Raw genomic sequence first — 14,531 nt, forward strand, 5'->3', positions numbered from 1 at the left:
CTACAGGTCATCGTAGGACCTATAAATATTGTGTTTTCATTTGCTCTTAAACAGGCGTATTCTTAAATATTTGTACTTGTTCCTATACAATTATACTTTCTTCAACCGAATTATGTCACTCTGACCCAAGAGACTGCTTTGTAGGACCTGGCCTTTTTTCAAATGCCTGTATGTTACAAGTTCAGTTAAATCGGACCTACTAGCGTTCATTAAATAACCGTGTATAATTTGAGTGCTGTGATTTTGTGGCAATATTTAGGCAGAGTGTGGAAAAACTCTGTGCTAGGAGACGGTTTTATACGTTGCTTTCTGCAGGCCAAGCCCAAACACGATAAAGGAAGATTAACGTTCGGGCTGATCAATAATGACCAGCGAGCAACTAATACTGTGACTTAATCATTAGTTGTAATACGAATTACGAGATGATTATCATCCAGAACGCGAGTGGAACGAATCTATGGGAGATCCTGTAACACCGATACCTAAAGGAGATCTTCGGCTATTGCGACGAGAGGCTCTCACTATGCCGATAACGAATGAAACGTCGGCTTCAGTACGATTTAATTGCAAATCTAAATACCTATGGATAATTGTACTCTACCGCAAGAGGGTGTCTTTTTCCTAGCAGGATTATTTTTATTCAGAAAATTAGCGTTATAATAAGGCCAAAGAAGGAAGCCAATATTAAGTACTGGCAGCGGTAAAAGTCGTAGAGAATGTCGACTAAATTATTTGCGAGAATTCATTTTTTTAAACAGAACGCGTCTGAACGCGCTGAAAGTCTATGGTGAACCAGTAATCTCGGCCTGTCACTAGAGTTGCATCAACACTCACCTACTAAGGGTGTCCCAATATTTTGGCCGTATAGTGTATGGGCAATCTGTAGTCAAGCTCGAACCCCCTATTGTCTCCGTGTCATAATTACTCACTACACTACCATCTTTTATCGATAAATCGCTTTCTCAGCTTGAAAACAAAATAACCTGCAGAGTTTTTCTTATTTCTCTTCTATTTTCGGGAAGGGAAAAAGCATGCTAATAAAGTACGTTTTACGCTTCGCCTTGCAACAGTCCTTCTTGACTGACATGTAACTGGACCATCCTCTATTTATATCAATAGGAAAAACGATTCATTCAATGACACTTGACTGTGAAGCCTTGTTCGATTTTCCCTACTGCAATTGAAAAGTGTATCCTTGATGATTTTTTTTGGCAGCTGCATGTACCTATTGAAAGACACGTGTTTGTTTCAGGCCGTGCATGACATTTTGCAAGAACTACACGATGATTCAACTGAGTCGATCAACGAACATCAATCACCACCACCATCATCAGCTCGAGATGTTAAAAAACCGACTCCCCGAAAGGGCGTACGTTGCATAAGAATCGAGCCTATGTACTCTATAATACGCGTTTATTTTTTTTTGAAATGTTTGCCAATTTTAGACAAAATATAAGTATAAACTGCTGTAGATTTATCTTATGCTCTTTTTCTATGTTCTGTATTTCATGTGGTTCACAAACAACACGGAGCAACGTCAAGTGCATGACCCTTTTTGATTTTTATGGCTCACGCAAACTTCATCGATTTATTTATTTATATTATTTAAGACTTTCGGTATGGCCAGCCCTGATAGGCAGAGGACTACACCATCGCCACCAACTCCCACCCCTCGTCTGTTCTCTAGCGCAGTTCGTAGCATTAGAGATGATGCGGATTACGACAAGGGCGCTAGCGCGACGCGGGTTCCTCCGGTGCGTCCTGCGGGAACTTTATCAGGCCTTTATGGACATCACGAAGACGATGAAGATGAGCAATATGAAGTTAAGGAAGAGATAACTCAACAGTCAAGAGAACCGGGCTCTAAACGAAAAATTCGTTTTGAGGAGCAATCGTCTCGTGATGAAGGTGAACAGAAAAAACAGGAAGCAATCCTGGAGGAACTGGTAGGCAACGAAAGTCAGCAACAAGCTGCCAAGGAGAGTGCTAAGGATAGTGGAGGTCAGGTATGTTCTTGGAGAAATCGTTTTCTCTGCTAGATTTTTCTAAGATTCTTCAAAATAAAAGGCTCTTTTTGTACGGAAATGAAAATCAATGCTGTTTAGTTAAAAAATGTTAAAGGTAGCCCTGGCAAACTCTTTTAGGAATTAGAACTCATAAGGGTAAGAGAAGGTGACGTTTGAGGTATAAAAACATTTGGGACTGACTCTTTGTAAAATACTGACAGCTGTAGTAAAGTGACGCTATTGCAAAAATCGTCTTACCGATTTGAATATATTTGAACCAAATTGCCATTTTTTAGGAAGTAACTGGTAGATCTACTCCAAAAGTCAAACAAGGATTTCGGCTAAGATTCGGGGGTAAGCGACAACAGGTGGACACCCAAGAACATCAACAATTGGACGAAGCTGCTGATGACAGTGACCCACCCAACAAAGCTGACCAACAGCCCCAAGAAGTCGCTGATCGTGTGGGAAAAAGTGGCCAAGACATAGACGGGGAAAAAGCCCTAGATCAGGTATGTTCATGTTATTTTTACAGCATGTTGAAACACTAGAACAGTTCTGGAATTGAAAAAAAGTGTTTTAGATACTTATCTGTTACAAAACACCGTGTATAGGGTGAAGCGTGCTTCGCTGTGTGCAACTCAGGTGTCTCCATTACCTGCGTTATTAGCTTGAAGATATCGGCTACCCAATAGAATACCACTTATGAACGGACGTGAGATCATTCAAGGGGATCAGATTAACATAATTTTCTCTATGATGGAGTAGTAACAGGCTCACCCACTGAACTAAGGGATACTAAATGAGGTGGCCGAGGTTCAAACCCGGGTTTAAGTTTACTTCGTTTCTTGCTGCAAGAGACCAGCCATCCGAATAACACTTAATCAAAGCAATACCAGACGTAAAATTCGAAACATTCATGTAATAACGTCGTTAACTATTAAATTTAACTAAGTTAAAAAAATTTAATTTTAGATATGCATATTGGATTTTGCATAGAAAGTATGCTTTTCGTACAGGTCGGAGTGCCTTCGAGGAAGTCGAGGTTTTCTTTCCCAAGGTTGGAAAAAAATCGGGGAAAATTATCAGAAAAGGACCTGGACAAAGAATCCCCGGGCCAAGAAAATATGAGCGAGACTGCACAGGCTGACGAGGAGCAAGCCGACAGAGGTGACCTGGGACCCGCCAAAGGGAGAGATGATTCCAAATGTTCCGCTAGACAAGAGGTTAGTACGGGCACAAGTGGCAAAAGAACACTAGAGAAAAGTTGTAATTTACGCAGTCCGTAGAATATTGTAAACCGCGCAGCTTGTTTACTTGCGTACCCTCTAACGATTAAAATGAAGTAAGTCAGTTATAAAATATAATATATGCACTGTATATCCAGAAAAAAACTTCGCTAGACAATCCGAAAAATATTTTAGAACATACTTCTCCGAAGGTCGTTATGGTTATGATCTGATTAGAAGACACATCATATAGTAAAATCATACATGAAATATACGCCCTTTGGAATCCAGCTTCACGGTGGTAGATGCACCTCCATGAGTCAACTTGGTCACTACTATAACCTGCTTTGGTGTCCTCAATCATTGTTCTTATAAAAATTCAATATTTTTTTTTAGTGAGTATTAAAAAACAAAGGCTTATTTTGTTTCTTATAGGATTTCCCCACAGGCTAATAAGTATTGGCTTATTACTTGAGATGAATGTCATCATCTTAGCTCTCTGCCTATAGTATGACTATAATCTACAATTTACAACTATGAGAAGCTACAGTACCTTATAGCATATTGAAAGGTAGCACTGCGCTCAAGCTATACATCGTGAAGTTTTATAGTCATAACTTTAAGAAATGCTTACTTGTACATTTTCTGATTTCCGAAGGTTTTAAAAGATTAGCTTCTGGAGCACAACGGTCTTAAAGATTCTTAAAAGCTTATTGTGTGTTTTTATTGCATTTCATATAGATGACGGGCAAAAGGAAAGGCCTAATATTCATTTCACGCTTCCGAGGTGGAAGGAACTCTGCACCAGCGCAAGAGGCAATGGCGAGCGTCCATTGTGAAGCAAAAAACATTGAGGAGGGCACTGAGCCGATATCAGCTGGCTACGATGTTGCACAGGTACGTCGCTATATTATATTATTAGGCCATTATAGAAATATTGGAAAAGAAAATTATCATTAAAGCTTGTTTTCATTAAGTTCGTCTATGTGCAGAGGTGCTACCATACTCCTTTTTTCTTAAGAGCGTTCGAATAATATTTTTTTTTTTTTATGTATGATGGGACACCATTAGGGCGAAGCAATTTGGTGTGAGCCGAGTGTAAGGCTCAGTACAGGCGGTCGGACTTGGTTGCATTACCCTCCGCTAGTTCTCAGTTCCTCTCTTACTTCTGAAGAAGTCGGATGACCACACTAATGAAAGGGATGGCAGATATTGCACTTTTAAAGTCTTTTTCGTCCTTTCTTTAGCAACCTCAAGCGGCAAATCGGGTCCATCCTTTATAGTTTGGTAAGGACTGCCGAAGCATGACGACCGCTCATGAGTGATTTAACAAGCTTAAAAATGGTATTCTGGATTTAGATGATGTTCTCCGCTACGGCCGACCATCTGAGTTTGATGAATACCACGTGAAGATCGACAGACAACTCCCAAAAAGACGAGCTGTGGCTACACATTAAAGTCCTCAAGCCCTTTGGATTTTTACAAGATATTGAAGCTTAGGCACTTTCTGGACTGTCTGAGTTAAACAGGATGTCTCAAGATGTTTCCAAGGGCCAGGGTCTAACCAGATCTTCATCCAAGAAAGATTATGCTTTGCGTTTGGTAGGACCGCAGAGGCCTGAACCAAACCTTTGATCAAAACGTTGACTTGACCTAATTGCACCAAATCAATTAGGATATTTGAGGGAAAACATCCAACAAACGAGAGCATGTCATTCTGTTCCACGATAACGCTAGGCCGCAAACGGCGAACATCGTCAAAGCTGCTCTACTGAAATTGCAATTGAAGACTTTATGTTACTTGCACCCGCTGTACTTTCTGGATGTTGGGCCGACGGATTTTCAACTTTTTCATATACTGAACAATAACCTTCATGACCTAACCGTCGGTACAGGTAAACAACTCAAAACATGGTTGCAAGATCTTTTCGGCACGAAACTTGCTACTTTCTGGCGAACCATGAGGGGAAATATATATGTATATATCTATATATATATATACATCTCATGAACACAGAAATAAAAAATGTGCTCTTTTCTATCAGTAGATAAAGCGCAAGGACTTTTTCTAACCTAATATGTTGGCTGATCAAATCTATAAAAATATTGTTGAATGTTGCAAATTTCAATAGCTATAATATTTATATATTTGGAAAACATAAACGATTGACAATGCGTTATTTCAGAGGAAGTTCGTTGAAACTGTGGCTACCGATTCTGCAAGACGTCGAACGTTTGGAGCTCCATGGAGGCGAAAAAAAACCCTGGAGGACATTAAAGTCGATGAGACGAAAGCTCTACAACGACAGCAGCAGCAACCAATGGCGGCACAACAGGATGACGAACACCATTATGGTAAAAACAAGGTTTTCACCCGTAGAGTGTACTTCGTTTAATTAGGTACACATTAAGGTCAGCCTGCTTAACATATTTTGCCTGTGCTTTAGCCCTGCAAAAAGCCTTTTTTATCAACGAATCGATTATTGTATGCATGTGAAGCTGCGAGCAAACTATGGGTGTTAGCACACATCGAATTAGGATAAGAGAGCCCCTAACATAGACAGGGAACATTGGCATCATCACTTCCTATACGAGCTTGTACGGTGAAATGATTACAGTGAATCGTATTCTGCAAAATTCCGGCAAAATGACGATCACACCCGACCTCGTCGTTTCTGATACCTCCTAGATGCTATAGTCATAATTTAAATAATAATAATTATTCGTATTTTACAATTAATCAGACTGTCAGTCGAAAAATAGACAGGTTGTTTTAAAAAACCTGTAAGAAATCTCAGCCAGTAATACTGGTTTTTGGCGATTTGGCCTTCGGAACTTTCCGAAAAGGCAATAACAACTTGTAACCTGAAGATTAAATCAAACCTAAGCGCCTAGGTGTGCTTTCGAAAGTCCTTGAAAGTGGGCGATTATTATTCGGATGGATATCTTTACCGCAAGAACCATGAGCACACATTGCATGCTGCCCACTTTGCCGGCTCTCCCCACCAATTCTCTGGGAATATTTTTCTATTCACGATATGACATGGGGTCTCAGATTTCGATGGGCCCAAGCAGCTGACAAATCACTGCTATTCTTTTCGGACGATTTATAGACGCCGAGGATGAAGAGGTCGAACGCATCATTGACTCTGATCGGGCGGACGCTCACTCTCAAGAAAAAGACATGAAAGATTCGGTTGTTGCTTCATCAGAAGACGCAGTTAAGGGACAGAAGCCCTGGAATAAGTTTCCCTTCGGTAACAGAAAGCAGCAGCTACAGGATGAACAGGTTCAAGAGCACGACGCTACCTTAGCTTCAAGCGAAACGACTGCTGCGGAACCTGCGATTGGTCGAGGAGCCAAGGTATTCACGTACATGCATGTCGATATATACATATATGGCAATCTACCTGCGCCTAACTTACAATGATCTGTTTAACATGTTTATTAAATCCTGCCATACGTCTGTTATTGACGACTAAATAAGAAACTTGCTAGTTTTGGCTTGGAAGCTTAGTGCAGTCTATCAGCAGGCGGTTCAGCACCGTAAATCCTAAACACCTAGGATAGGACCAGAATGGCTTTTGCATGATTTAAAATACATTAGCACCGTTTCTACAACTAAGATCCATTTTGTAGCTGTATCATTTTAGGACTTACGTTGTTTAGAGAATATGGCACATTGTTTGCACGTTTTCGGTCTGATGATAACACATTGTTTGTACGAAGCTAGCTTGTGTGCTTCATCTAGTAAATGTTTGGTATCATTTATTTATTGTAACCTTTGCCAGGTATCTTGTCCAATATAAAAGCATTCTAAAATAGTATAAAAATGTTGAAAGTAAAATACATGGCGCATAGAGCTATGATTACGCATTTTCACTCTGTACCAAGCTGTTCAACACAGGTGTTCTTGGACATGAGTTTACGTGGTACCGCGGACAATGGTCTCCGACGCATACACAGGTGCAGGTTTAACTCGGCCCATGGTACTATTGATTAGCACATAGAACGTGATAGAACCTATGCACTGCGTAGCGGATTATGACATGTCGCTTCGTTCTGGGGGGGGGTCCTTCTATGTTCCGCTACCACAGCACCGAAGGCAAAAAAGCTTCCGTGTCAACCTCAACCATTCATTCCTCCGTTCGTTGTATGAATTATAAGAAGGCATACTACTTATAGGCCAAATTAGTGTTCGAAATTTTTAACAGATATACCCGCATTCACAATCAAATTCACATGCCGGTTACGGCAGAAAGTATACAGGTCCAGCTCTCTTGGAAAAGGCAGGTTTTCTCTAGTCCAGGCTACACGGTTGGAACGTGTTCCGCAAAGCTCTTTTAGATATGTGTGATGCCATATGAGGGCAATAGTGTAGGCTTAATATTGAAGAGGCGTATCGCCATCTTCAGGAAAAAGAGCGATGGCTTTTATTCGGCAGCGCTCGTTACTGATGCATCTCTAACGTGTTCCTTTACACGCTCAGTGCAACAAGTCCTAGAGCAAGATCATCATCAGCCCAGGGGAGCGAAATCGCTTCACATGTTTCAAAAGCGAGGAATGCAGCCGGAGCGTGTCACCTATTGTTAGAGGTCTCGTTTTTCGAAATTTCATAAATTTAATCCTGCCCAGATTGACTTCTAGGTCAACGTCCATTGCGTGCTGCTGTCGGCGTACCAACGTCACCTCAGAGCGATTTGTCCCATGGACTGCAAAGTGATCGCCGTAGAGCGTAAAATCCGTCCTCGTGGATGCGTGCTGTCCGCTTTCGGTGCTTGGAAGATCGTTCAGAAGGACTGAGAAAAGTAAAAAGTTGAGGTTATTACCCTGAACGGTTCCTGTCACCTATTGAAAGGAAGTCGGTTCCATCACCTCATTTTATGTTGTAATGCCATTCTCCTGTATAATCAAAGCGATGAGTACAATGAGTTTATAGAAAGTTCTTGCCTTAGTGAGCTTAAGCAGAATCCGGTCCCTCGATGTTCTCATATCGAACGCCCTTTCGAAGTCAACCGAAGGTGGATGAACCGTTTGGTATCCCTTGTATTTACAATAAATCTTCACCTGTCAAGCGAGATTTAAACGAACAATAGTTAAGATATAGTACTTATTAACAATTCGACGTGATTTGATATTTTATATTTTTTGCTGTTAATCCTTAGAGTTTGATAGGTGAGCAGCGAATTGTATCAGAAGCGGTGCAAAAGGCTAAAGCTTTGGTGAGAATGGACAGACAACGACAACACCAGCAGCAAGTGCAACAACGTTCTATACAGATGACGCAGCAGTCCGACCTACAAACTTCAACCGGAAGACCCACAAGTGACCTTCAGTTGCTTAGCAATGTATCCGAGACCCGCCTTCAGCTCGAACAGGATGCAATCGAAGCACGAGCCGTATCAGAAGAACATGCGAATGATAATGAAGCGTTCGTTTCGAGACTTTTTGTTGACCGTTTCCTCACGCGTGAGTAGCCATCGTCAGCGAAGGATTTCAGATCTAATTGGAATTGAATGTTACGCAGGTATCGCTTTTCTTTATGTTTGAGTTCATCAGTACCTGCGCCCTATCCCCAACATAACCTGTGTAGGACTTACTCCATAATACTTTTCTGTCCTGTGTTTTGTTGCCTATCATAATCATTTAACGATATAATCAGACGAGATCATAACCACATTCTGATTACAATTTGTTTGATTTGACAAATACGTATGAAGGCCGGATGTATCAAGTTTAGTTGTTATTATGAATTCCTGCAAAAAGGCGCTCGTCGCACGAATTTGTGTGCAATAGTTATGTAACAAGTGACAGATTCAGCAGCAACTTATGGAGATTTCAGACCTTTCACTCCCATTCTCATTATTAAAGAACGTCAAAACGCGCCTCTACCGTCACCTCCACCGTGCAGTGCTTCCATGGTTCGCTCGGTGGCCGTAAAGCCGTTGGCTCCATCTGAATTGTACGGATCATGTCTGTCCCGTGCGGGCAGAACGGCCCAGGGGCTTCTCGGAGGACTTTGTTTATTCCTCCTGTTGCTGTTGCTCTCAGCCGAGGACGACGAGGTAAGTTACATATATAATAAACAAAAATATACCCCTTTCAAGAACCCCTGTGCTAACTTGGAAGCGAACGCATTTCTACCAGGAGTAAACGACATGAATATTTAAAACAACGTTGGGCTGAGTTGCGATTCGGGCCGACGATAACTTCATTCTATTTCAACAATAAGTTGTAGCTGATATTATTCCATAAGTATACTCTCTGTACCGTAGGTAAAACGTATCTTCGGCGGCTCAGGAGGTACTAATGCGGGTGGTCAAGCGCAGCTGCTTCAAATGGTTATTTATTTCCTTGTTATTGTCAGCGTAATTACGTCGTTCGATGGGTAAGTTCTAGCTAAGCGTGGGCGAGATAGCCAGAATTGCAGCTACATTAGTAGTAAAATAGCATCTATAGAAATGTAATTGACTTAATACAAGCGTGCCCTTATGACGATGAAGATACCTTATTCGACTCTGGCATTATGTGACACTGAATCATCCGTTGGTGACTGTTTCAGTCTCAACTACAAACAGATCATTTTTGAGCATAGATTGAATCGATTCGTGTTTACGTCGGTGGTGTATCCGGCAATGCTCATCCTTGGATTCATCGTTACGAAGTTGGACAACAAGCTTGCGTATGGGGTACGTGTCAAGGTCTAGGTCACCGAGGGAGGGAAAACTATGATTTACTTCACTATGAGATTTTAGAGAAAAAATATAGACACGTTGCGTGAACCTTAATAATAAAACTTCTCTTAAGCTGCTTATTTCCATAAGATATACTGAAGAAATTGATATTCGTGATCGCCTGTGTAGTAAGCCTGTTACCCTATTGTACTAATTAAGATTGTGTTGGCCTTGTAAATTTTCTATAAAAATATATGAATAATTTTTAGGGAGATATCACTTCAGAGGAATGGACTCGTTGGAAAGGAGTAAATTTAGGACGATGCGCCTGCGGACTTGTCGCCTGGATCGTGCTCTGTCTATAATTATCATAATAATTATAATGGTAATAACGAATAAATACCTAATGGTAATTTATCATTAGCTTGAACGTAATTTGAATGAATTCCCTTATTTTGACACACATGTATCACCAACATGCGACTTTTCGAGGCAGTCGGAGACTGATCATTTCCAGTATTGCGTCCCATACCGCCGTTACGCATTCTGGTAGACGCCTGGCTTCTTCCAGCTCGAAGTGACGTATTTACATGGCCGGATTTAAATTCATTATTTATTACCCATTGCACTATTACGGAAACTGTTCTTAGTATCTAACATGCTATAAATAGCTAGTAAATAAAGCAATAGGTATACCTTACCACTGTAGAAAATGTTGATTAAACGAATCTAAGATGGAAAAATAATCCGTTTATTGGTGGTTATTTCTTAATTCTGAGGTAATACAAGGTTGTTCGAACAATATGATGAACAACAATAAAAACAATATTTCTTTATCTAAAATATATCAAGGTAAATAAATAACATATTAGTTTTATCGTTGAAAAGAACTGCAACAGCCAAGCGGTAACATGCTGCCAAAGGCAAATATTATCAGTGTCCTTTTGGGTCTATTACTGATATAATCGAATAGTTATCTTCATTGTATGGTACCCATGGTACGGTGAAGATCAATGTTGGGTGTATGATAGAAGTGGAGTGTAATAATGCTCACGATGGTCGGACTGCTGTTTTACTCTACGTTTTACTACTTACTGAATGCAATAGCAAGACACGTTCTTTTCTACCATGTTAGCCTTGAGATTAAAACACAAATAAATAACCTAAATGACATTTGAAAAATCAGACTTAATCAAAGAGATTAAATTTTCTCAATAACTCACATTTTTGCAACATGAAATAGAGACGTTCTAACTGTCAGGAGACTTTCTCAAACTATCAAGACACCTTTGCGTTACGCTGTATGACGAAATTAGCAGATTTTACTATCCATAACCATATGGTAATAAGATTTTTCAAATCGAACTTATCAAATGGTAATTGTGACAACTAAAATTATATTGGTGGTGGTGGTGGTGGTAATAGTAGTTGTAGTAGTCTGTAAAGAGTTGACGGGATCTGCAAAATTTCGCGTCAAGAAACATGACCTGACCAAGAGCGTTCTTACGTGCCCGAACCACCCCAGCTCCGTGCCTCACTCCAACAAAGGGTGAGTCACGGTGAGTCGAGCCCATGGCGCTCAAACAACTCGCACCGACTCGCGACCCTCACCACCAGCGTGTGAGTCCTCCCCTCCAAACAGAGCACTTTTGTTGGCTTTCTCTTGCCGCTACGGCCGCTACTGCTCTTTAACACTGTTCGCTACCGGCATTGGACCAGCTCAATTAACCAAACTGGCCATACTCATCCCGCCTAGACACGGATCAAGTTAGTTCACCCAGTTCGTTAGCGCAGTTGGGTCGTGGTTGGTAGGCCGTGGCCACGCCGCCGCCGCCGCCTATTCCTTTGCCGCCATTAAGGCTCGTCAGTTTTCCCTTTACCGCTAGTCCCCTTCCACAACACCATCCCTTCGTAGTTTGCTTCGTCCCTGAGCTTGCTCGCGAGCCGCGCTGTTCCGTGTCGCTGGTGTTGTGTGTTCGGACTTCCCTCTCTTGTTTTTGGACTTTCTCCTCGTAAACGCGAACAAATGCCGAGAGACGCGGCCGCAGCAGGCTGCTGAGCAAACCGGCTGCAGCAATAACAGCTATGGACAAGAAAGCAGCACTAGTGGCAGGGAGGGGACCGCGCTGGCAAAGTACAGTGCACTCACTACCTATAGCAGATGCTATCTGTTAGCAGGCGTACCGCAGGACGGTAGGGCAACACTGAAGCCAGCTCTCGTAGAATGCGCTGACGGCGGCTTACTGCCATGCGCATCATGACGTGAAAGTAGGACAGCCGATAAATAGTTAGAGTACTAGTGGACTGGTCCGAAACGGTTGCTGAGGGTGAGTGTCGTCGCGTGCGACGGGAAGGAGAGTAAGCTTGAATTAACTGCGGCTGGACAGCCGAGACCATTGCTGGAATCGTTAGACTGGCAGAGCTATTGCATGGTAGTGGGCTTAACAGCCAGCCGTAGTCCTGGCGCTGCCTCTACGATCAAAACTATTAGCGAATCTAGGGCTGTGCTCAGCTAGCCGTTAGTTGACTGCGTTTAAAAGTGTTGGAAGAAAGCACGTTCTTGCTGTTGTTCTACGCATTCTTTGTGTGTTTTCACGAGAAAGTGACCTGAAGTCGATCGATAATATTACCATTAGAGGAGTACGATGTCGTGATCCGGTTTTAGAGTGGGTGTCATCGGACGTGTGTTCGTCCTATGAGTTATTACGGTCAAGTGAAATCGAAGTATGAAAGGAGTTGTCAAACACAGCTAGCTCTCATATCCTTGACTAGAGGGCACTCCTTTGTTACCCACATGGCGTGTCGAGTTTGTACTTATACCGACGAATGAGCTTAGTGAGAGGTTCCTACTGTGCTCTAATTTGAGCTGGTCATTTATCGTATATGCCCTAAACGAGGCGGAACTTGGATGGTAAACAGTAGCTAAAAATCTTTTCGAATACGAGTTAAGCTTGTAGCCTTATGCCGCACTATATTGACAGAAATAACAAAGGCGGTAAACAATAAACCAATATGCGTCGAAGTTTTTTAGCACTGGCATGAGTTAGCATCGTAGTAGGTACGGCTAGAAGCCTCTGAGCTTTTCGTATCGTCATCCTTCGCAAATTTACTGTGACCGATTTCGCACAAATTACCGCCGCATCAGAATTACTTCCAGTGAGACCGGTCAGCGTCAATCCTCAACTTCTCCGCGCGGACTGAAGACGACACATTACGCTCGGACAAAAGATCTAACTGCGCTCTTGGCAGTAGCCAGCGAACGTACCGCTTTGGCTGCCACCTGGTCAGCTCGTGGTCAGCCCGTCAATAATTCGTTTTGGTGACTCGAAACGTGTGCGTTTGGTCAACTTCTGTTCGAAAACGTCCATTTTGACTAGTGGATATAATCAAAGTCGTCTCAGTTAATTGGTCGTCGTCCCTTAATCATCACTTGGCTTGTCTTCGAAGCTTCAAAGAAGATACAATAGTTACGAAAACGTAGTGAACACTAGCGTTTCACCTAAAATGTAAGTTTGATAAACCTACTCAACTAAAACGAATACTTCGCTGATGGGTGAATGTCGGCTTGATAAAATGCTTTACAACGAAAACAGTGCACACTACGCCTACGCTAGTTGCTTCTTGTTTTCCGTGATATTAACAAGGCAATGAGAAGCTATAACCGGTATGCATCCACATTTTCTACCAGCCAACATTTCTGCTCTACAGTTTACTTTATGGACACTCTTACCAAAAGAACGGCTGGGTAGCCGAAACGCCGTTTAAAATCCAGACCGTTGATACCTTTGTACCTAGCCATTTACAACCTACAGTCTGAATGTCTGCGTTGGGCAGTCTAAAAGGAAAGTTAAGATAGATGATCAGCTCGTTTTGGAGACAAGACACCTAAAAAACGTATAAAATCACTCTTTGCCTTTTAGTCAGCCTTAAATAGAAGGCAAGAGGACAAAGCCCTAAAGGACTCAAGCAGGAACGATTGAAGAAAAGGCAACCCATGACAACGACCTTATAAATGAGCAGCTGCTTGTCGACACTGGTGTCACCGCCCATTGCGTTACTGCCAAGCTTTTCAGAACGTTTTGCAAAGAGTCCACACGCTGCCCCATTTAGAGAGAAAGGTGGCAACAAGGCCCAAGACTAGCAATAATTTCTTTTTTTGAATACCATCTCCAGTATTGACCACTACACCACGAGACCTCGTGAGAGTGAGAGATGGTAAAGGAGACCCGTACTTCTTTACTAAATATGCATTTGTGTGTGTTTCTCCCGTCCCTCCGTCTGTCTGTATGCCAACTCAATGTCAATGACCTCGGCATGTCAGTCGTGGTGGCAGCGGCGGTGGTTAGGGGGCGTGAAATCAAGCGCAGGGGGGGCCTGTAGAGGCGTTCGGTGGTTTCCAGCATTGTTGAATTCGCTAGTGCAGCTGCAGCTGCAGCTGCTGTCGGGATGGAACAAGTCATCTTCGCCGTTGACGGGGCCACTCCCATTTTCGGAAGAGGTGTGCCTGTTGGACATCCAGGACAGCATGAGAAAATCAGAACGGCAAGAGCTGTCAGGACTGTCGGAGGGCAGCGTAGAGTTTATTAGAAGGAAATAGATTGTGGACTAGGGTGGACTCGAGT

General features: G+C 42.3%; 1 protein-coding gene and 1 long non-coding RNA gene across 2 annotated transcripts in view; one reads left to right on the forward strand and one right to left on the reverse strand.

Moving 5' to 3' along the window:
• Positions 1-10,655, forward strand: LOC111265971 (uncharacterized). The gene is made up of 13 exons (XM_022843053.2): positions 1-553; positions 1,253-1,369; positions 1,611-2,006; positions 2,303-2,518; positions 3,026-3,232; positions 3,977-4,132; positions 5,422-5,590; positions 6,349-6,599; positions 8,401-8,704; positions 9,107-9,300; positions 9,511-9,623; positions 9,798-9,924; positions 10,179-10,655. Exons 1-13 carry the CDS (start codon positions 458-460, stop codon positions 10,272-10,274), a joined length of 2,442 nt encoding a protein of 813 aa, XP_022698788.1. The 5' UTR covers positions 1-457; the 3' UTR covers positions 10,275-10,655.
• Positions 6,989-14,531, reverse strand: part of LOC147752740 (uncharacterized) — an 8,806-nt gene continuing 1,263 nt past the window's right edge. Inside the window, exons 2-3 of the long non-coding RNA XR_015313268.1 lie at positions 8,186-8,302; positions 6,989-8,034 (exon numbers count right to left, since the gene is read on the reverse strand). This is a non-coding gene — a long non-coding RNA (uncharacterized LOC147752740). The remainder of the gene's footprint in view (positions 8,035-8,185; positions 8,303-14,531) is intronic.

This window comes from Varroa jacobsoni, unplaced genomic scaffold (genome assembly GCF_002532875.2).
Source record: "Varroa jacobsoni isolate VJ856 unplaced genomic scaffold, vjacob_1.0 scaffold_1034, whole genome shotgun sequence".
In the NCBI taxonomy this organism is placed as follows: domain Eukaryota; kingdom Metazoa; phylum Arthropoda; class Arachnida; order Mesostigmata; family Varroidae; genus Varroa; species Varroa jacobsoni.

Coding starts and splice junctions, on each gene's coding strand:
- LOC111265971 (XM_022843053.2), top strand. CDS start 458: ATGGGAGATCCTGTAACACCGATACCTAAAGGAGATCTTCGGCTATTG. Junction 6,600..8,400: donor CGATTGGTCGAGGAGCCAAG/GTATTCACGTAC, acceptor GTTAATCCTTAG/AGTTTGATAGGTGAGCAGCG. Junction 8,705..9,106: donor TGTTGACCGTTTCCTCACGC/GTGAGTAGCCAT, acceptor TCATTATTAAAG/AACGTCAAAACGCGCCTCTA.